The sequence below is a fragment of the Pinus tabuliformis genome, chromosome 4_2 (genome assembly GCF_031772625.1).
Source record: "Pinus tabuliformis cultivar Carrire ecotype Pingquan chromosome 4_2, CPIR1, whole genome shotgun sequence".
Classification (NCBI taxonomy): Eukaryota; Viridiplantae; Streptophyta; class Pinopsida; order Pinales; family Pinaceae; genus Pinus; species Pinus tabuliformis.
In genome coordinates, this window is record NC_142304.1 from 588992247 (window position 1) to 589007359 (window position 15113).

Here is a 15113-nt window from a genome sequence, read left to right on the forward strand (position 1 = left end):
TTGATTTTTTAAAAATTATTTAAAAGGCTCTTTTTAGTAGTGGTAAGATGGATACTTCGATATTAAATTTTATATAGTCAAATTATTTTCGTAGCGAATCAAATTCGAACTCGAACTCGAACTCGAACTCGAATTCGAATTCGAACTTGGTAACTATGTTGACAATAAGGGAAAATTCACTGAAAAGTCTTTAAGTGCAAACTTAAAGTCGGGAGGTTTCAAATGCCGTTCAAATTCTTATCGGCGAAGAAATGCCAACTTAGATGACGAAATGCACCGCTAATCACTGGATCGGGATCCAATTCTTTCTTACTAGACGGAATATTGCGATTCCCAGATTGAGGAATATGTGTTAATTGATCTGATGCCCGCAGTGGAAATTCACGTAGTATATGAGTGCTGTTGAAAATGCTCCCAAATTTCTCATGGAAACGAATTGGATCAAAATCGCTGTAACAGTTACCTAATATGATAATCTTACTTAAATTGACGGGCGCGCTGTTTGCAATCAAAACATTCGGGGCGAGAAAACTTGGTAAGTGAGGCATGAAAAATAGCGTTGGTCTATCGACTGTGCGTTTGCAATGTTCGTCAACATGGAGAGGGGTACAGCCGAGGTCATGGATGGCCATTTTGTCGAATGCAGTGTGCTCTGGGTCGAACACAACGATATCATTAATCCATTCAAATTTCTCCCTCAATAAAATGGCGAAAGCCAACTGCGTGCAACTACACTGCCCGTGATACTCTCTCAGGCTATATTCCTCGACTGGCTCCAGCTGTCCAAGGCCATAGATAACTAGTTGTAATTGTGAATGGTGAGGGGATGTGGCGATCACCCTCTTTATTTGGGCAACCATTTCTGGGTTCTCCATTTGTTTCAGAACTTCTTTATAAAACAAAGATTTCTCTAACTTTTCCTTAGCAAGCCCTACTTTTTGAATTCTTTCAGCAACTTCTTTATGAGTTTCAATTTTACCAAAAACCATCTCTAGGGCCATAGAAGCCTGCTCTATTAATTCCCTGCAAAAATCCTCGGCCATTAATTACAACTAATTGCCCTTCTCACCGCTTCAGCTACGCAATCAATAGGAAGGAAACAGTAGTAATTTCCGTTGCGCCTCCCTATTAGCTAGTCATTGAGTAAGAAAGGAAACTGCAGAATAACGCGTCCCATATATGAATACCTTTAATAGGTATATATATTTCTACATAAGTTATGTTGAAGTGGCTAGCGTCGTGTCGCTTAAATGGAATAGTGCGACCCCTTTTACTCTAAACACCATTCTTCCCGAGATGCACGGGAAACGTTATTTGAATTAATTTAGTTAGTACGTTTGATTTCCAAATCTGTTATTCTACTAACTCTATATCCAGTACTGGCTCTTCTTAATAATAATGTAATAACAGTGACCGCATATTCAAATATTAATCAACCTCGGGCCAATTATAGGTTATAATCATGTTTATGATGTATCATGGGCATTATTTATGAAACATAGTAATCCCTCTTTTAAGAGAAGTGAAAATACTCACTTTGAATTATATGTTAACGGGTCTTTAATATTTATTTAATAAAATTATGAAGTTAAAATGAAATTTATTAGATTATAAATAGTACTATTTCAATAAATTTAAAAAAATTATAATAATATTGATTAATTTATGTTAGGGCACAATTATATCCAATGTAAAACACATAATTTTTTTATTTACTGGTATTGATACTATGTGGATGATTATGTAAGTTCATTTAAATTTTTAGCTGCATTTTTGTTGTTAATATTTTTCCTTTCTTGGAAGGATAAAGTACAACACTTGTGAAAGAGTTGTTTGATTATATATATATATATATATGTGGATCTCTTTCATGTCTCTATTATCCCATCTAATTTATTTTATTTTATTTTGGAGGCTAGTGTACAACACATATGGAATGATTATCTAGTTGAAGCCGAGGGGAAGGAAGACCTATTTCTTATTTTTTGACATCTACATTCTTTTTGAGGATTATTCTACTAAGGATACTCCAATAGAGTTTTGGATCAAAATATGTAACAAAGAGGATGGATAATGTCACTTGGATATTGACTTTGGTTTTTCATAGACAAAGTATGTTTCTAATCTCCTTTGGCTAATGAGGGACACTAGATCACATAATTTACTAGTCCTAAAAGCAAAAATAATCTTTTTAATTGAATATAGATATACATCAATTCCACAAGCCCCACAACATTGAATGTCTAATTATTTTTAAGATTCCTATCCATATATCTAGTGTAAAAATTGATTTATTCCTTCAAAATATAAAATTTTTATAAAAATCATATGTTTAATACATTTTTTTAACCAAAAAAATATATGTAAAAAAGGGATTTTAAATCTTTTAAACCTTTCAATTCAAAACACTTAAAAAATATAACTTGTCTTTTTATTTAAAAAAAGCTATTATTTCAAATTATAAATACAAATAAATATTTTAAATAACATTTTCCCTTTCTAATCAAATTACATAATTAATCTACATTTCTACATTGATTTTCACTTAGCGAGACATAAATTATAAAATGATAATATAATAGGAAATTAATGGAAACCTAATTAGAAGTGGACCAATGTCCACTTACTATGTTCTCTATATTACTAATTTTAACATTAGTATTAAAGAATGCATTCGAAACATTCGATCTCCGGATTAAGTTGTACCTATACCTGAATGACCTAAAGGTGTTAAGAAAAAGTCACATATACTCTCAAGGATAGTTGACACTTAAAGACTCCCATATTGCAATTGAGCAATATTTTTTTTAAAATAATTTAAAATTATATATATATATATATGCATGCTACATAGTCTCTAATTCTAGTATCATAACCAAAAGATTACATTGTAATACGTTGAGTTTGTAACGAGACATAAAGCTTTTGATATCTAAATAGTGTTAGCTTTAGCTTTCCCATTTTATTTTGGTCGATAAATGCGCTTACAGTCAATCTTTGTATATATAATGTATTTGTTGTAATATTTTCGATCAGTTAATAAAATTTGTGCCTTTTCATTCTGAGAGTTATATTTATTATTTGAGTAAACATTCTAAGCCATATTAACTACCAGTATAGCAAACGAGATGTGGGTAGTAGTGTGAAGACATTATACGAAATCTTGCTACAACAAAGATTGTTGTTGGAGAGTGTCTCTAGATAATTGAAGCCAAAGGAAGGTGTTGTAATTCTGATGGAGTCCCATTCCTAAGGTGGATAGTATTTTACCGTCACGTATTTCTTTTCCTTACCTGCTTGCACAACATTGAGTAGTGAATTGCAGTAAGAAATGACCTCAAGTAGTTTTGATTTATCTATTGATATGAAAAATTCAAAGAAAACTAGTTGGATTGGAACAATATTAAATAAATGTGAGCCCTTGTTTGATACCAGGGTAGTATTTGAGGAACTTACCCCTACTCCTAATTGGCATCTTCCTCATATATCTCCTAACAATATTTATGACCTTCCAATGTTTAAATTTCTTCCTTTGAATGTGTTTCGCTTATCTTGTGTGATTGATTCACGCCATAATCAATTTACCGATGCCCTGTTAGGTGGTTTTGAGGCCCCTTTGCACAATGGTCCAGTTTGGTCAACCATAATCCCGCATTACCAAGTTTCGTTAACCGATCCCCATATTAATGAACTACTCCAAGTTCACATCCATTTTCCTGGCTTTAATATGACTCAGCAATCTGATATTTCCCAGTTACATTCCATTGTTTCTTTACGATTTGTCTTGAAAGCTATGTCGGCACTCAATCCTCGACTTACTCAGAGAGCCACATCTGAAGGACTCACGCTTGGACCTGGTAATGTCAATCCTATCACAATAGGGTTTTCTCGATTAAAAATCCCTGATGAAGGGATTGTAGAATACCATTGATTGTCTCAAAGGTATTTTCTGACTCTAGAACCTAAAATATTGTCTACTTCTATGTCTATTAGAGGACCAGTAATTAGATTAAGGAATGAAACTGCATTACCCAAAATCCATCTTAGAAGTCACTCTCTCAGAATCCATGATACTTCAGACCTCAGTAGGCATCTACAAAAACACAAGTATGGATCACCCTCTCAATGCAAGTTTTGTATTGCCTCTAGAAGTCTAAGTTCAGATCTTAAAAAATTTCAATTCTTTCATAGCCCTGAGTCCACCTTGAAAGAGGAACATTTGGGCCAACATACAAAATGTTAGGAATGTTTACGGATTTCCTCTCTGAGAGATATTAAGCTCATGAGATACACACTGCCTAGAGATAAGGCAAGGGAAGATTTAGAAAAGCTTCTACCCGAGAAAGGAGCCTGGCTCCTAGCAATTTTGTACAAAAATTCAAAGATGGGAATGTTGTAGCTGATGTGGATTTCCTACATTAGAGGAAAGTGATAGATGAGAAGCCTCAAGAGATTATAAGGCTTCACAACTACAAAAATTATCAGCTAACCGTGTAGCACATAATTTAGATGACCTATCACAAGAAGTGTTAAAAGTACAATCCCATGTTTCAGGACTGCATTCTAGTTTAGATGATTTGAGTCAAAAGTCTTTTGAGCATTTTTATATGTTAGAAGATGTAAATATGAAGTTAGAGAAAATTACAGAAGTAGTAGTAGATTTAAACCTAAGTCTGGAAAAAGAAAATCCTGAGTTAGAAGAAGAACTTACTGCAACATAATTTTATATCTGGACATTTGATCCAGATTTAAACAAGAACGCAACAAATTACAAATATAACCATAAACACAGAGATGCAGTGTAAATAATACTTCATTTCATTAATGTAAAATACTGAAATATGCTTACAGACAAAAATGGAAATAAATCAGCTAGGGTGATCATAGCTTATCTCTTAGAAGAGATGTGGCGGCTACATGCCTTCGGACTGTCTTACAATGAGGCTCGAAGGCATATTTATTGTTGAGAAACAATGGAAAACCCTAAACATCCAAAAACCTAATGCTAGAAGATGAAATGCCAAACTATGAGCCCCATTTGGGTAAATTGGTACATCAACTTCCTGGGGTCGTAACTTTGGCATACAACATCTGTTTGACACGCACAATGTCTTGTTAGAAATATCTATCCAAGAACTACAACTTTGGGAAGAGGAGCATTGGTCCATGGAACCATGTTGCTCCCAGTTTTCCAAAAAAACATTGTTGAGGGCCTAAAAAAGGCTCTGGAAGTTCAGGACCCGAGAAACTACTAAAAATAGTAAACTGTGCTATAATTAAGGAAGCTAAAAATCTCAAAGAAACAATGGTGGGGGTCCAAGTGGACTTCGTGCGTGGCCACCAATATCCATCTGGATCATTCCTGCCCCCTTAGGAAGTAATGGTCCCCAATTTGTTGAGTTCCTCCATGAGATGGGCAAACTTCTGTTGGACTTGGTCCCTTGTGAGCCACTTGCCCTAGTGAAGGAGTTGGCCTACTTTGACAACTCGATACAGTTGGATATTTTGTTGGCGAGTGTGCTTGATCTATGTGTCCATGATCCGATCAATTGCGGCTTGTTCCATGCAATCTGGATTTAACTTTGTGGGTGTGAGTTGTTCTGCAATTTTGGATGTGTCTATTAATGGTGGAAAGTATGGCCAAAGGCGGTCCACATTGAACACTGGGTGTAGGCCAAGGAATGGGGGAATGTTGAGCTCAAATGTATTGTCTCCCATAGCCTTGGTAATTGTGTAAGGACCATATCAGAGTGGTCTGAGTTTCCAATAGGCTCCGGTAAGTCGTTCATTTTGCAAATGCAACCAGGCTTTGTCGCCCACCTGAAAATTGTGTGGCACCTGTTAACACCCAGGTTGTTCCCTATGACTCCCAAGGGAATACGGTCGGGGTAACCACTAACCAATCTTTGGATCACAGTTCCTAGCCAAACTGTGATCAGAGAGGGCTCTCTCTTTATGATTTGTCTCTGTTTTGACGGTGTTTTCAGGCTAGCTATTATGCTCAAGTTTTGTTTTTTGTTTTGGTTGAAGGATTTCTTCAGGGCTTAAGATGTAGTGTTCAGAGAATAGTATATCATTGGACAATGGAGTCTAGAGCTGTGAAATGCTTTGAAATGCTGGAGTGGTGATGTTCAGACTGCAGGGCCTATTGTGTATCTCAAACAAACAAATTTGAACTTAAGTGGTGATGCATGGTCAGTCAACGAAAAGCAATTAAGAATTCTCTATTAAACTGGTGATGTGAAAGTGAAACATGTTGCACAGGAGCAAACTGGAATTCCTGAAACAAAGCTCACTGTGAAAGATATATTCTGAAAGTGCAGCAATTAAGAATTACACTTATCAAGATTAGAGCTGAAGAAAACATTCATTAACAACACATATTGAACTCAGGGTATTCCTTGAATAAGTCCTGAAGGTTATTCTTTTTCCTTGTTGCTAAACACTTAGAAATTAGAAACATATATGGGTTGTAAAAGATTAAAGCACATAACAAAGAGAGTTACAGAAACTTATTGTATTGTGAAGTACAAAGGAATCCTGCAGTTTTCAACAGACACCAGAACGCATTCAACACTTCAGAAATCCGAGAAATTCCATCACTTTCTTAATTAAACTCTGAAAGGATTACAGCATAAGAACTTCTTCAGGAGAAATCAACAACAACCCTTTGCAAACTCATGCGAAGGGGACTTTATAGAAATGTTTATACAAAATATCTCAGGCATTGAGTCATCTGAGAGAGAAATATCTTCATTACTTCATACAAAAAAGTAGAAAAGAAGTTATTACAACTTTGAATACAACATAACTGTTCTTTAAGTCTGTCAGAGGATATTTTTACCTTTGGAGGTCACTGAGTCGGTTGGAACGCTTTGCTTTAATGCTGGAAAATGTGCCTTTATGTTTGCTGCGCTGTATTTTCTCGGCCCTGCCACCTGTGACTTTTCATCTTGCTTTGTTGGCTGTAGGTTTTGCTGAGTTGGCTCAGCTTTCATCTTTAATGCATGATGATTTATTAAACTGTGTTGTGCATGACAATTCGTATTTTTATGAACAAAATTTGGTGAATGGATCATTGTTTTACAAAATCTTTTGTATTGCCTTGGTCCACCAGTCCTGTGTAGGTAATTGATGCCTGAGGATTGCATCCATAGTCTCCTCCGCCTCTGTATACTTATAAAAATTTGGAGCTACTGCAAACAAGTGTTCGATTTCATTCATTATAAAAAATAAACTTTCCACTTTGTTGTAGAGAGTCTGCCCTGTAGCTGGCCCTATTTCTTCTGAGGTGCTGGGCTTCTCATTGATATGACTTGTGGCAAATGCATTCACCCTTTTGGCATACTGTTCATGTGTGAACAATCTCCCTGCACTATTTAGTAAGCTAGGGAGCCCTCTGTTTTCTAACACCTGGAACTTCTCCATAAACCTGTTCACCTCAGTCTGCATGTCTTGGGTTCTTCTCTCTAATGTCTGCACTAGATTTCTCAGAGTAAGAACCCTCTTGATCAATTGAATGGTCTCAGTCCTGTTGGGAATTCCCATGGTAGCTAACTGAGTACTTGTCTTATGATTAAGCACATTAATCATTCTGGTGGCAACTTCAGGCATATTGCTCAGGGCATTCCTTGATCTGTGAATCTCAGCCTGTGCCTTTGGAATGAGCTCTAGCTGCTCATGGATGGTTTCAATATACGGCCATTGGTCAGTAATAGACTGGCCAATATTAGCCCACAGCACTGTTCTAAGCTCAGCCACAATTTTATCTAACTTGAGCTCATTTTCCAGCTCTTTGATCTTATCTTTGAGGGCTTTTACTTCCCTGCCCTTTTCTGCCACAGCCTGCTTTGATTTGTCATATCTATCATTGAATTTGGCCAATTTCTCCCTGGTCTCATTTAATTCTGTCATTTGAGCTTCCAGGGCTTGAATCTCAGTCCTTAGCTTCTGCATATCTAGGCTTTGGGCATGTTCTGTTGTTGGTGGTGCTAAAGTAGAAGGTGTTGCTTGATCAGTCTGCTGAGGAGGAGGAGTAGTAATGGGAGCAGTTTCCTCAAGATTAATGATTTGAGGAGGAGGCTGAGAGGTCTGGCCTTCTTCTCTTTGTTTCAAAGTTGCCTGTAATGCTGCATGTGCAGCCTCTGATTCTCCCAGCTTTTCTTGTACCTGGATAAGCTGCTTATAGAGAGTCACTAGCAGAGTTGTGGCATCTTTATCATGCCTTTGTTGAGCTACTTCATCTGTTTGATGGTGAATCGTGGTTGGGAATTTGATCTTTCTCCTTAGAGCTGCCATATCAGCATCCCTCAATTTCAAGATTTCCTGTATTCCCTTGATATCTTTAGGATCATGCCCAATCTCAATAATTATATCCTCTAAGGACCTTATTCTGTTGTCCTTTGCCTGGGATGATGCTCTCTCCAACTCTAGTTGAGAGGCTGTATTATTAAGGCTACTTTGTAGCCTGTAGTTGTCCAATGTTTGGTCTACCAGGGAAGCATACACCATCTCACCTGTCTGCTTGTGCAATTCAATTTTATCCATTGGGTGAATGTCCTTGGCAAGGACCTCAAGATTGGTCCTTAAGTAATCAGCATGGGACTGTGGCTGCAATGTAGTTGGCATGAAGTGGCTCATGATCATCTTGCCCTCACTAACATCAAATGCAGACATTAAGCGCTGCTGGTTGGTGGGAGCCATTTTCAACAGATGGTTATATAGCTGTATTTTTATTGGCTCACTCCTCTTCTTAATTTCAATGAACTGCTGCTTGATGCTCAGTTCACCCTCCCTCTGCTGGCTAGAGGAGCTGACTTCTCCTCCCACAGTTCTGTTCTGTTCCTCTTGGAAGGAACTTGCAGATGCTTCCCTGCTTGGTGGACCCATGCCTAATGACTGCCTTATTATCATATCCTCCTCAGAAAAATCATTCAATCTTTGCCTTTTTTCTCCCTGATTTATAGAAGATGTTAGGGGAGTCTCTCTGTCTCTCTTTCTGCTTACATCCTCCTTTTGTGGAGTTTGGAGGATTGATGCATCAACTGATGTTTCTTGCCTTGGAGGCACAGTTTGCTGTGGCTGTTGCTCAGTGGATTTTGGGGCTTCCACTGTTTGTTCTGGCTGCACAGGCTGTTCCTGCCTTTGTTCTTCCTGTTGTTGCTGTTGTTGCTGTTCTTCTTGCTGCTGCACTTCTCCCTGCTGCTCCATCTCTTTATCTGTTTGTTCTTGAGTCATAGGAGGTAGCTGTTCCTCCTCCACATGCTTTCCTTTGTCTTTGCTGGATGCTTGCTGAGTTTTCATGGCCGCTTGCTGATGTGTTGTTGAAGATGAGGCAGCTTCTCCAAGTTGCCTTTGGTATGAGAAAGAGACCTGTCCACAAGTTTCCAAGTCAGCCTCCTTTTGTAGATTTCTAGCTTCATTCTCTAGCATCTGCTCTTTACTAATTGGCTCTTCTAGAGTGCCTTCTTTCCAGCTCAAGGCATTAGCATACTTCTCAATATGGGGCAACTTCAGATGTGCATATGTGCCTAATTTGTGTTTTATTCTCCTGAGGGAAATAAAGTGATTACGGTCATAAGGTGACCATCTGAAGCTGGTTTGAAATATGAGGCCCTCAAGGATTCTATCTGCCTCCCTCCATCCCTCTTCTCTTTTGTTATATAAGAAAGGACCTAGCTGGCTCCTTACCTTCAGTTGCACCTTCTTGTTTTTACTTTGGAAATGTTTGTAGTCAGTATTTCCAAACTGTCTGAAGTATTCTAGGGCAAAGAGCCTCATGGGGACATACCTTGGAAGCCTAAAAGGGTCCAATTCACAGCCATAGATTCTGATTACTGTGTGGTGTTGGTAGAAGTACCAATCACCAATGTTGTAGGCTTTAGAGAGGTGGAGGAATCTTTGCATCTCATCAGTTAGCCTTGGAGGAGGTACACCATATAGCAAGGTCATTGCTGGGAAGATGAACAAGTCTATGAACTCACAATATGTGTATGGTGAGAGAGAAGCACAATGAAAAACTGAAGACCAAAAGACAACTGATCTTGGAATTCCCTGAGCATTTAGTTTCTTGAGGGGAACAGGGAAGCTGTCTGGTTGATAGAACAAGAACAGATGGTAGATGTATGAAGTGAATCTGAACACTCTTTCCCTTGGTAGATTCATTAGCTGCTCATGAATCTTTTCTACAATATAGGTAGCATAGTCATAGTGTACAGCAGGAGGCATTCCCGGGGAGAATATGGACAGCATTGCCATTATGGTGTCATCAACATCTTCAATTCCTTTATACCCTAGGACATAACTGATCAAGTCCACTAGCATTCTGCCTAATTCATTCATGTACTCATATCCAATAGGAGGATTTCTTACAGTTTCAGAACCTGAATTTACAAACAACTGGTTGATCTTAACAATCTGGGCATGTGACAAATTAGTTCCCTTCTTTACTAAATCCAGCATGGACAGGGGTGTCAATGGCCTTGCAGTGTGGAAGTGGAGCATCTCATTAATGGTTTCTGGAGTGATGTAGAACAACACTGAACCTGTAGGAGTAAGAACAGCTCTTTGGCAAGGATCATAGCATTCCTGGCACTTGTGGATCAAGTCTGGAAGGGGATTGACTTGAGGGAGGTTGTAAATGGGCAAATTTGAATCCCAAATCCCTAAAATATCAGCCCCACTAAGGTGCTGGGCTTTTATTTGATTGATCATATCAATATTATACTTGGAGCCCATTGGAAACCAATCTAACATTTGATAATCCAGGTCCCCCAGGGGTTTCCAATTTATCTCTTTTTGAGGGGCATTCAGAGGCTGGATGTTTAGAGCTATTGGTGTCTCCATGGCTACTGAGGCTCTTGATTTGTATGTGAACCAGTTCCACTTGAGCAGAACGACACAGAGGAGTGTTTCTTTGCAAGGGAGGTGAAATATAAGAAGCAGAAGGCAAATTGAGTAAAACAACAATTGAAATACTGTTTAAAGGACTTATAAAACAGCAGCAGGACTGAGCAAAGTGTTTTCTGTGGTGAATTTGGTCAGTTAAGGTTCCTAGTTCACGACTGCGCGAACTAGCTGTGAATTTCAACTCAATTTGTCAAATGCGGCCCTGCAGGAGTTTAATGGCTTCACTGGCTGGATATAAGTGCAGGTCACTGGTGTTTAACGGTGAAAACAGAGTTTTAACGTCTGTTAACAGTTTATTCGCGGAATTATGGATAAAACCAGGCTTATGGGATGATTTTGAAGAATACCTGGTGAATTCGTCGGCAAGAGTTGCGAATGCAGGTGCAATGGAGGCTCTGGCGGTCTCGGAATCGACTTTAGCAGGCTGGTGCTGGTTTGGATGTGAGCAGCATGCAAAAATAACAGTAGTGTCTTTTGCCAAAAGTGGAAAAAACACGAGATTTTGGCCTAAAAATAGATTTTTGGCAATATTGGCGCGTTTTTGGGATGACGTCAGCATGACGTCATCGGGTGGGGTCGGAGTCGGATGACGTCAGTATGACGTCACCATGTGATGTGGCAGGTCCTGGTTGGTCCACGGATATGCTGAAGTGGCGGACATGTCACCGCAGGGACGGACGAATGAGGTGATGCGACGACGGGGTGGCAGCGACGTGGGTATGACATGGGACCAGCAAAACCAGGCAGTAATCAACAATGGCGGTAATGGTTTTCTCGGACCGCCTACGATACGGCGGTGGTTTTGTCAGAGGGCAACCCGAGAGACTGAGAAGGTGACGCGTGGCCGAGGACTGACGTAACCCTTCGTCAGTTTCTCGGGTACTAACTGTCGGGCGTCGGGACCAACCCGATACGTATAAGGGCCGTCCGATCAGAGGCGCTCGATCGGACGACTGACGGTTTGATGAAGTGATCGAGCGATACAAAAGGGGGGCGGGATTTAAAAATATATTTTTTGGGATGTGCGCTTAGCGGAAGACCATTGGGGTATGGAGGATTTTGATGGTTTTTTAATGTATTTTCAAATAAAACCAATATAGCACTCGAACCATTGGATAGCATAAAAATGGGTTTTTTATGAATATTTTTGTAAAAATGCGCCCAGTGCTTAGACTTTGGATAAAGGAGAAAAGTGGGTTTTTAGAGTATTTTTGCAAATGAAGCGGGTTAAAGGGACAAAAGGGGTTTTTAATAAGGTTTTCTTAGCAAATGAAGTTAAAATGAGTCAAATGGATTCAGAAGAGGGGAGAGGGGTAAGGCTAAGGCTTATCAAACTGACCAGAGGTCCATTTGATCCCTGAAAGAGAACATATGGCTATAATGCCAAGGGAAGGGATATTTATACCATGTTTGGGGTTTATACACCATGGTGTTATAATACTAAGGAAAGGGTAAGATAGGGGATTTATATAATAGAATTAGTGGTTAATATGGGGGGAATGCAAATGAGGGGTGATGTCACTAAGCATACTTGAAACTTACTTAGCTTAGGAAGTAGATCAAAATGAAAAGAATCTTAGACAATAAATTTGGCTTTTCAATGAATAAAACCACCATCAAACCTCAAGTTTTTCTAAGCAATTCAATTGATGAGGGGATGTTAGTAATGAGTGGGAAAAGGGATAATTGGGAAGTTAGACATGCTTCTTTGTTTTTCTTTTCTCATCTTGACCATCAAGGTTAAATCTGAAATGAATACCACTTCTGCAACCCCATCTACTTACCCAGCTACTTTGCCTAGCATTTTTTGTTTCTTCTTGGAGGGTGCATTTAGGCTTGCAGACCCTTACTTGCCTTTTCTTTTCTTTGGCTTTTATTTTGTTTTTCTATCTACTTCTACCCTTATTTCTTCCAAGGTCCCAGATTAAGCTGTTGGGAACCTTTCTTCTCTACCTAAACTACTTGTCTGCCAAGGTTAAACAGTTTGGACAAACTTCTTTCTCTATTCTGCAACTGGAAATTCAAAACATGGCATGATCCAGATTAGACTGTTGGACCATCCATCAAAATTTGAGTCCATATCAAGCTATAAGCACAGATTGTATTCTCTTGGAAATATGTGATCTTTGAATCATCAAAGCAGAACATATTTGGACCTTTTCATTGCCAATCATGAAATATGAAACCTATTGGTATAGGTAGCTAACAGTGGCTCCACACGGGGATGGTTTTTCATTTGAAAGACCAAGAACAACAAATCAGATTGCCTTGCCCCTTGACTGCTCTTGCCAATCTTGAAGTTTGCTGCTTTGAAATGCCAAAATTGTGTGCTTCTCTTCTTGGTAGACCTCTGATTCTATTTACATTTTGCTGGCAGTTTAAGAAAACTTTTAGAAATTGCATTTTTACATGTTGTCGGAAAATAATATATACATCTGGATATGTACAAGGGAAAACTCAGGCTGCACTTTATGGGTGATGTTCAAAATAGTGCTTCAGCATCCTGCCATTCACATGACCTTCATCCAAATCAGTTTCATTAAGACTCTTAAGGAAATAAGTGTTGTTTCCTTGTACTGCTTGGACAACAAATGGTCCTCTCCAAAGGGAGTCAAATTTTCCATGTTTTCGCTTATCCTCTCTTCTTGAATCCTACTTGAGGGCTTTGTCACCAATGTTGAAATCTTTTGCCTTAGTTCTCCTATCAAAGGCCTTCTTTAATTTTTCTTGTAGAACTTGAACTCCGCTGAAAACTTGGTCTCTAGTTTGCTGTAAACATATGATTTGATTGATTCTTCTTTGCATATCATTTGGTTCAGCTTGGCTTTCTTGAAGAAGTTTCATAACAGGCACTCCTAGTGATGAAGGAAACTTGGCTTCTAATCCATAAACCAACTCATATGGACTGGTCCCAATTCTCTTGGTTGTTAGTCTATCTGCCCATAGCGCATTCACAAGCTTCTTATGCCAATTCTTTTTGTTCTCTTCTAGCACTTTCTTTATGATGTTTACCAAACTTTTTTTTGATGACTCAGCAAGGCCATTTCCTTGGGGATAGTATGCAGTAGAATGGCCTAAGGTAATGTGAAATATGTGGCAGAAATTCACCATCTTCTTGGATATGAAAGCAGCAGCATTGTCTGTTATTATTTTATGAGGACAGCCAAATCTAGCCAATATGTTGTTCTCCAAGAACTGAATGATAGTGGAGTCATTTGCTTGTCTGCATGGAACAGCTTCAATCCACTTGGTGAAGTAGTCTGTGGCTGTTAAGATCCATCCATGTTGGCCTGAAGATGAGGGATGAATTTCCCCAATGAAATCCAAGCCCCATTGTTGAAAAGGTCTCTCTGTTGCAATAGGCCTCAAGGGAAGTGGCAGCAACTGTCTCTTTCCCTCAAACACTTGACATTTATGACATGAGGTTGTGAATTTCTTGACATCAGAGAACATGGTGGGCCAGTAGTAACCAACCCTTAGTATTTTATCCACAGTGGACTTCCAGTACAAGTGTCCACCACATTCACCTGCATGAAATTCCTTTATGATATTGTCAGTTTCATTCTCAATTAGGCAGTTTAGCAATATTCCTTCATGGTTTTTCCAAAATAAATCTCCATCCATAACACAGAATTTAGAAGCTTTCATTTTGAAGAACCTACATTTAGTTCTGGACAATCCTGGGGGAGCACACAGGTTTTGCAAAACATAACATATATCAGAGTACCAAGGGGATTGTTCAAAGGCTATATTGATCTTTGGAGTCGCCAGCTCCGGTTCACTGTCCAGCTGGTTGATGTCTAAGGCTTGGAAATTTGCTTCTGTCATTAATTTGGCCAAGCCTTGCCCTTTTATTAGTTTTGTAGGTTTTATCTCAATATCAAATTCCAAGATGTTGGCAATCCACTTTCCTCTTCTGCCCTCTAAATTTTCTTGGGTGAGAATATCTTTGACAATAGGACTTGGCACGTATGCTATAACATGGGAATAAAGGATATAAATCCTAAAGTCCTTAATGGCCTTGACCAAAGCATAAGCATGCTTTTCCATGATTTGATATTTTAAAGGTGTATCCCTAAGAGCTCTGCTAAAGAAAACAATTGGCTTCTCATTTCCTTGGTCATCTTTTTGCAACAAAACAGCAGCAATAGTATGCTGTGAGGCAAAAGAGAAAATGATAAATTCTCTGTCAAACTGAGGATTGG

At 38.7% G+C, this 15113-nt stretch overlaps 1 protein-coding gene across 1 annotated transcript; it reads right to left on the bottom strand.

Annotated features, from left to right (window-relative positions):
* Positions 1–218: 218 nt before the first annotated feature.
* LOC149170672 (protein SENSITIVITY TO RED LIGHT REDUCED 1-like) lies at positions 219–1043 on the bottom strand. The gene has a single exon (XM_089425680.1). It carries the CDS (start codon positions 1041–1043, stop codon positions 219–221), a length of 825 nt encoding a protein of 274 aa, XP_089281806.1.
* Between the last annotated feature and the right edge of the window lie 14070 nt (positions 1044–15113).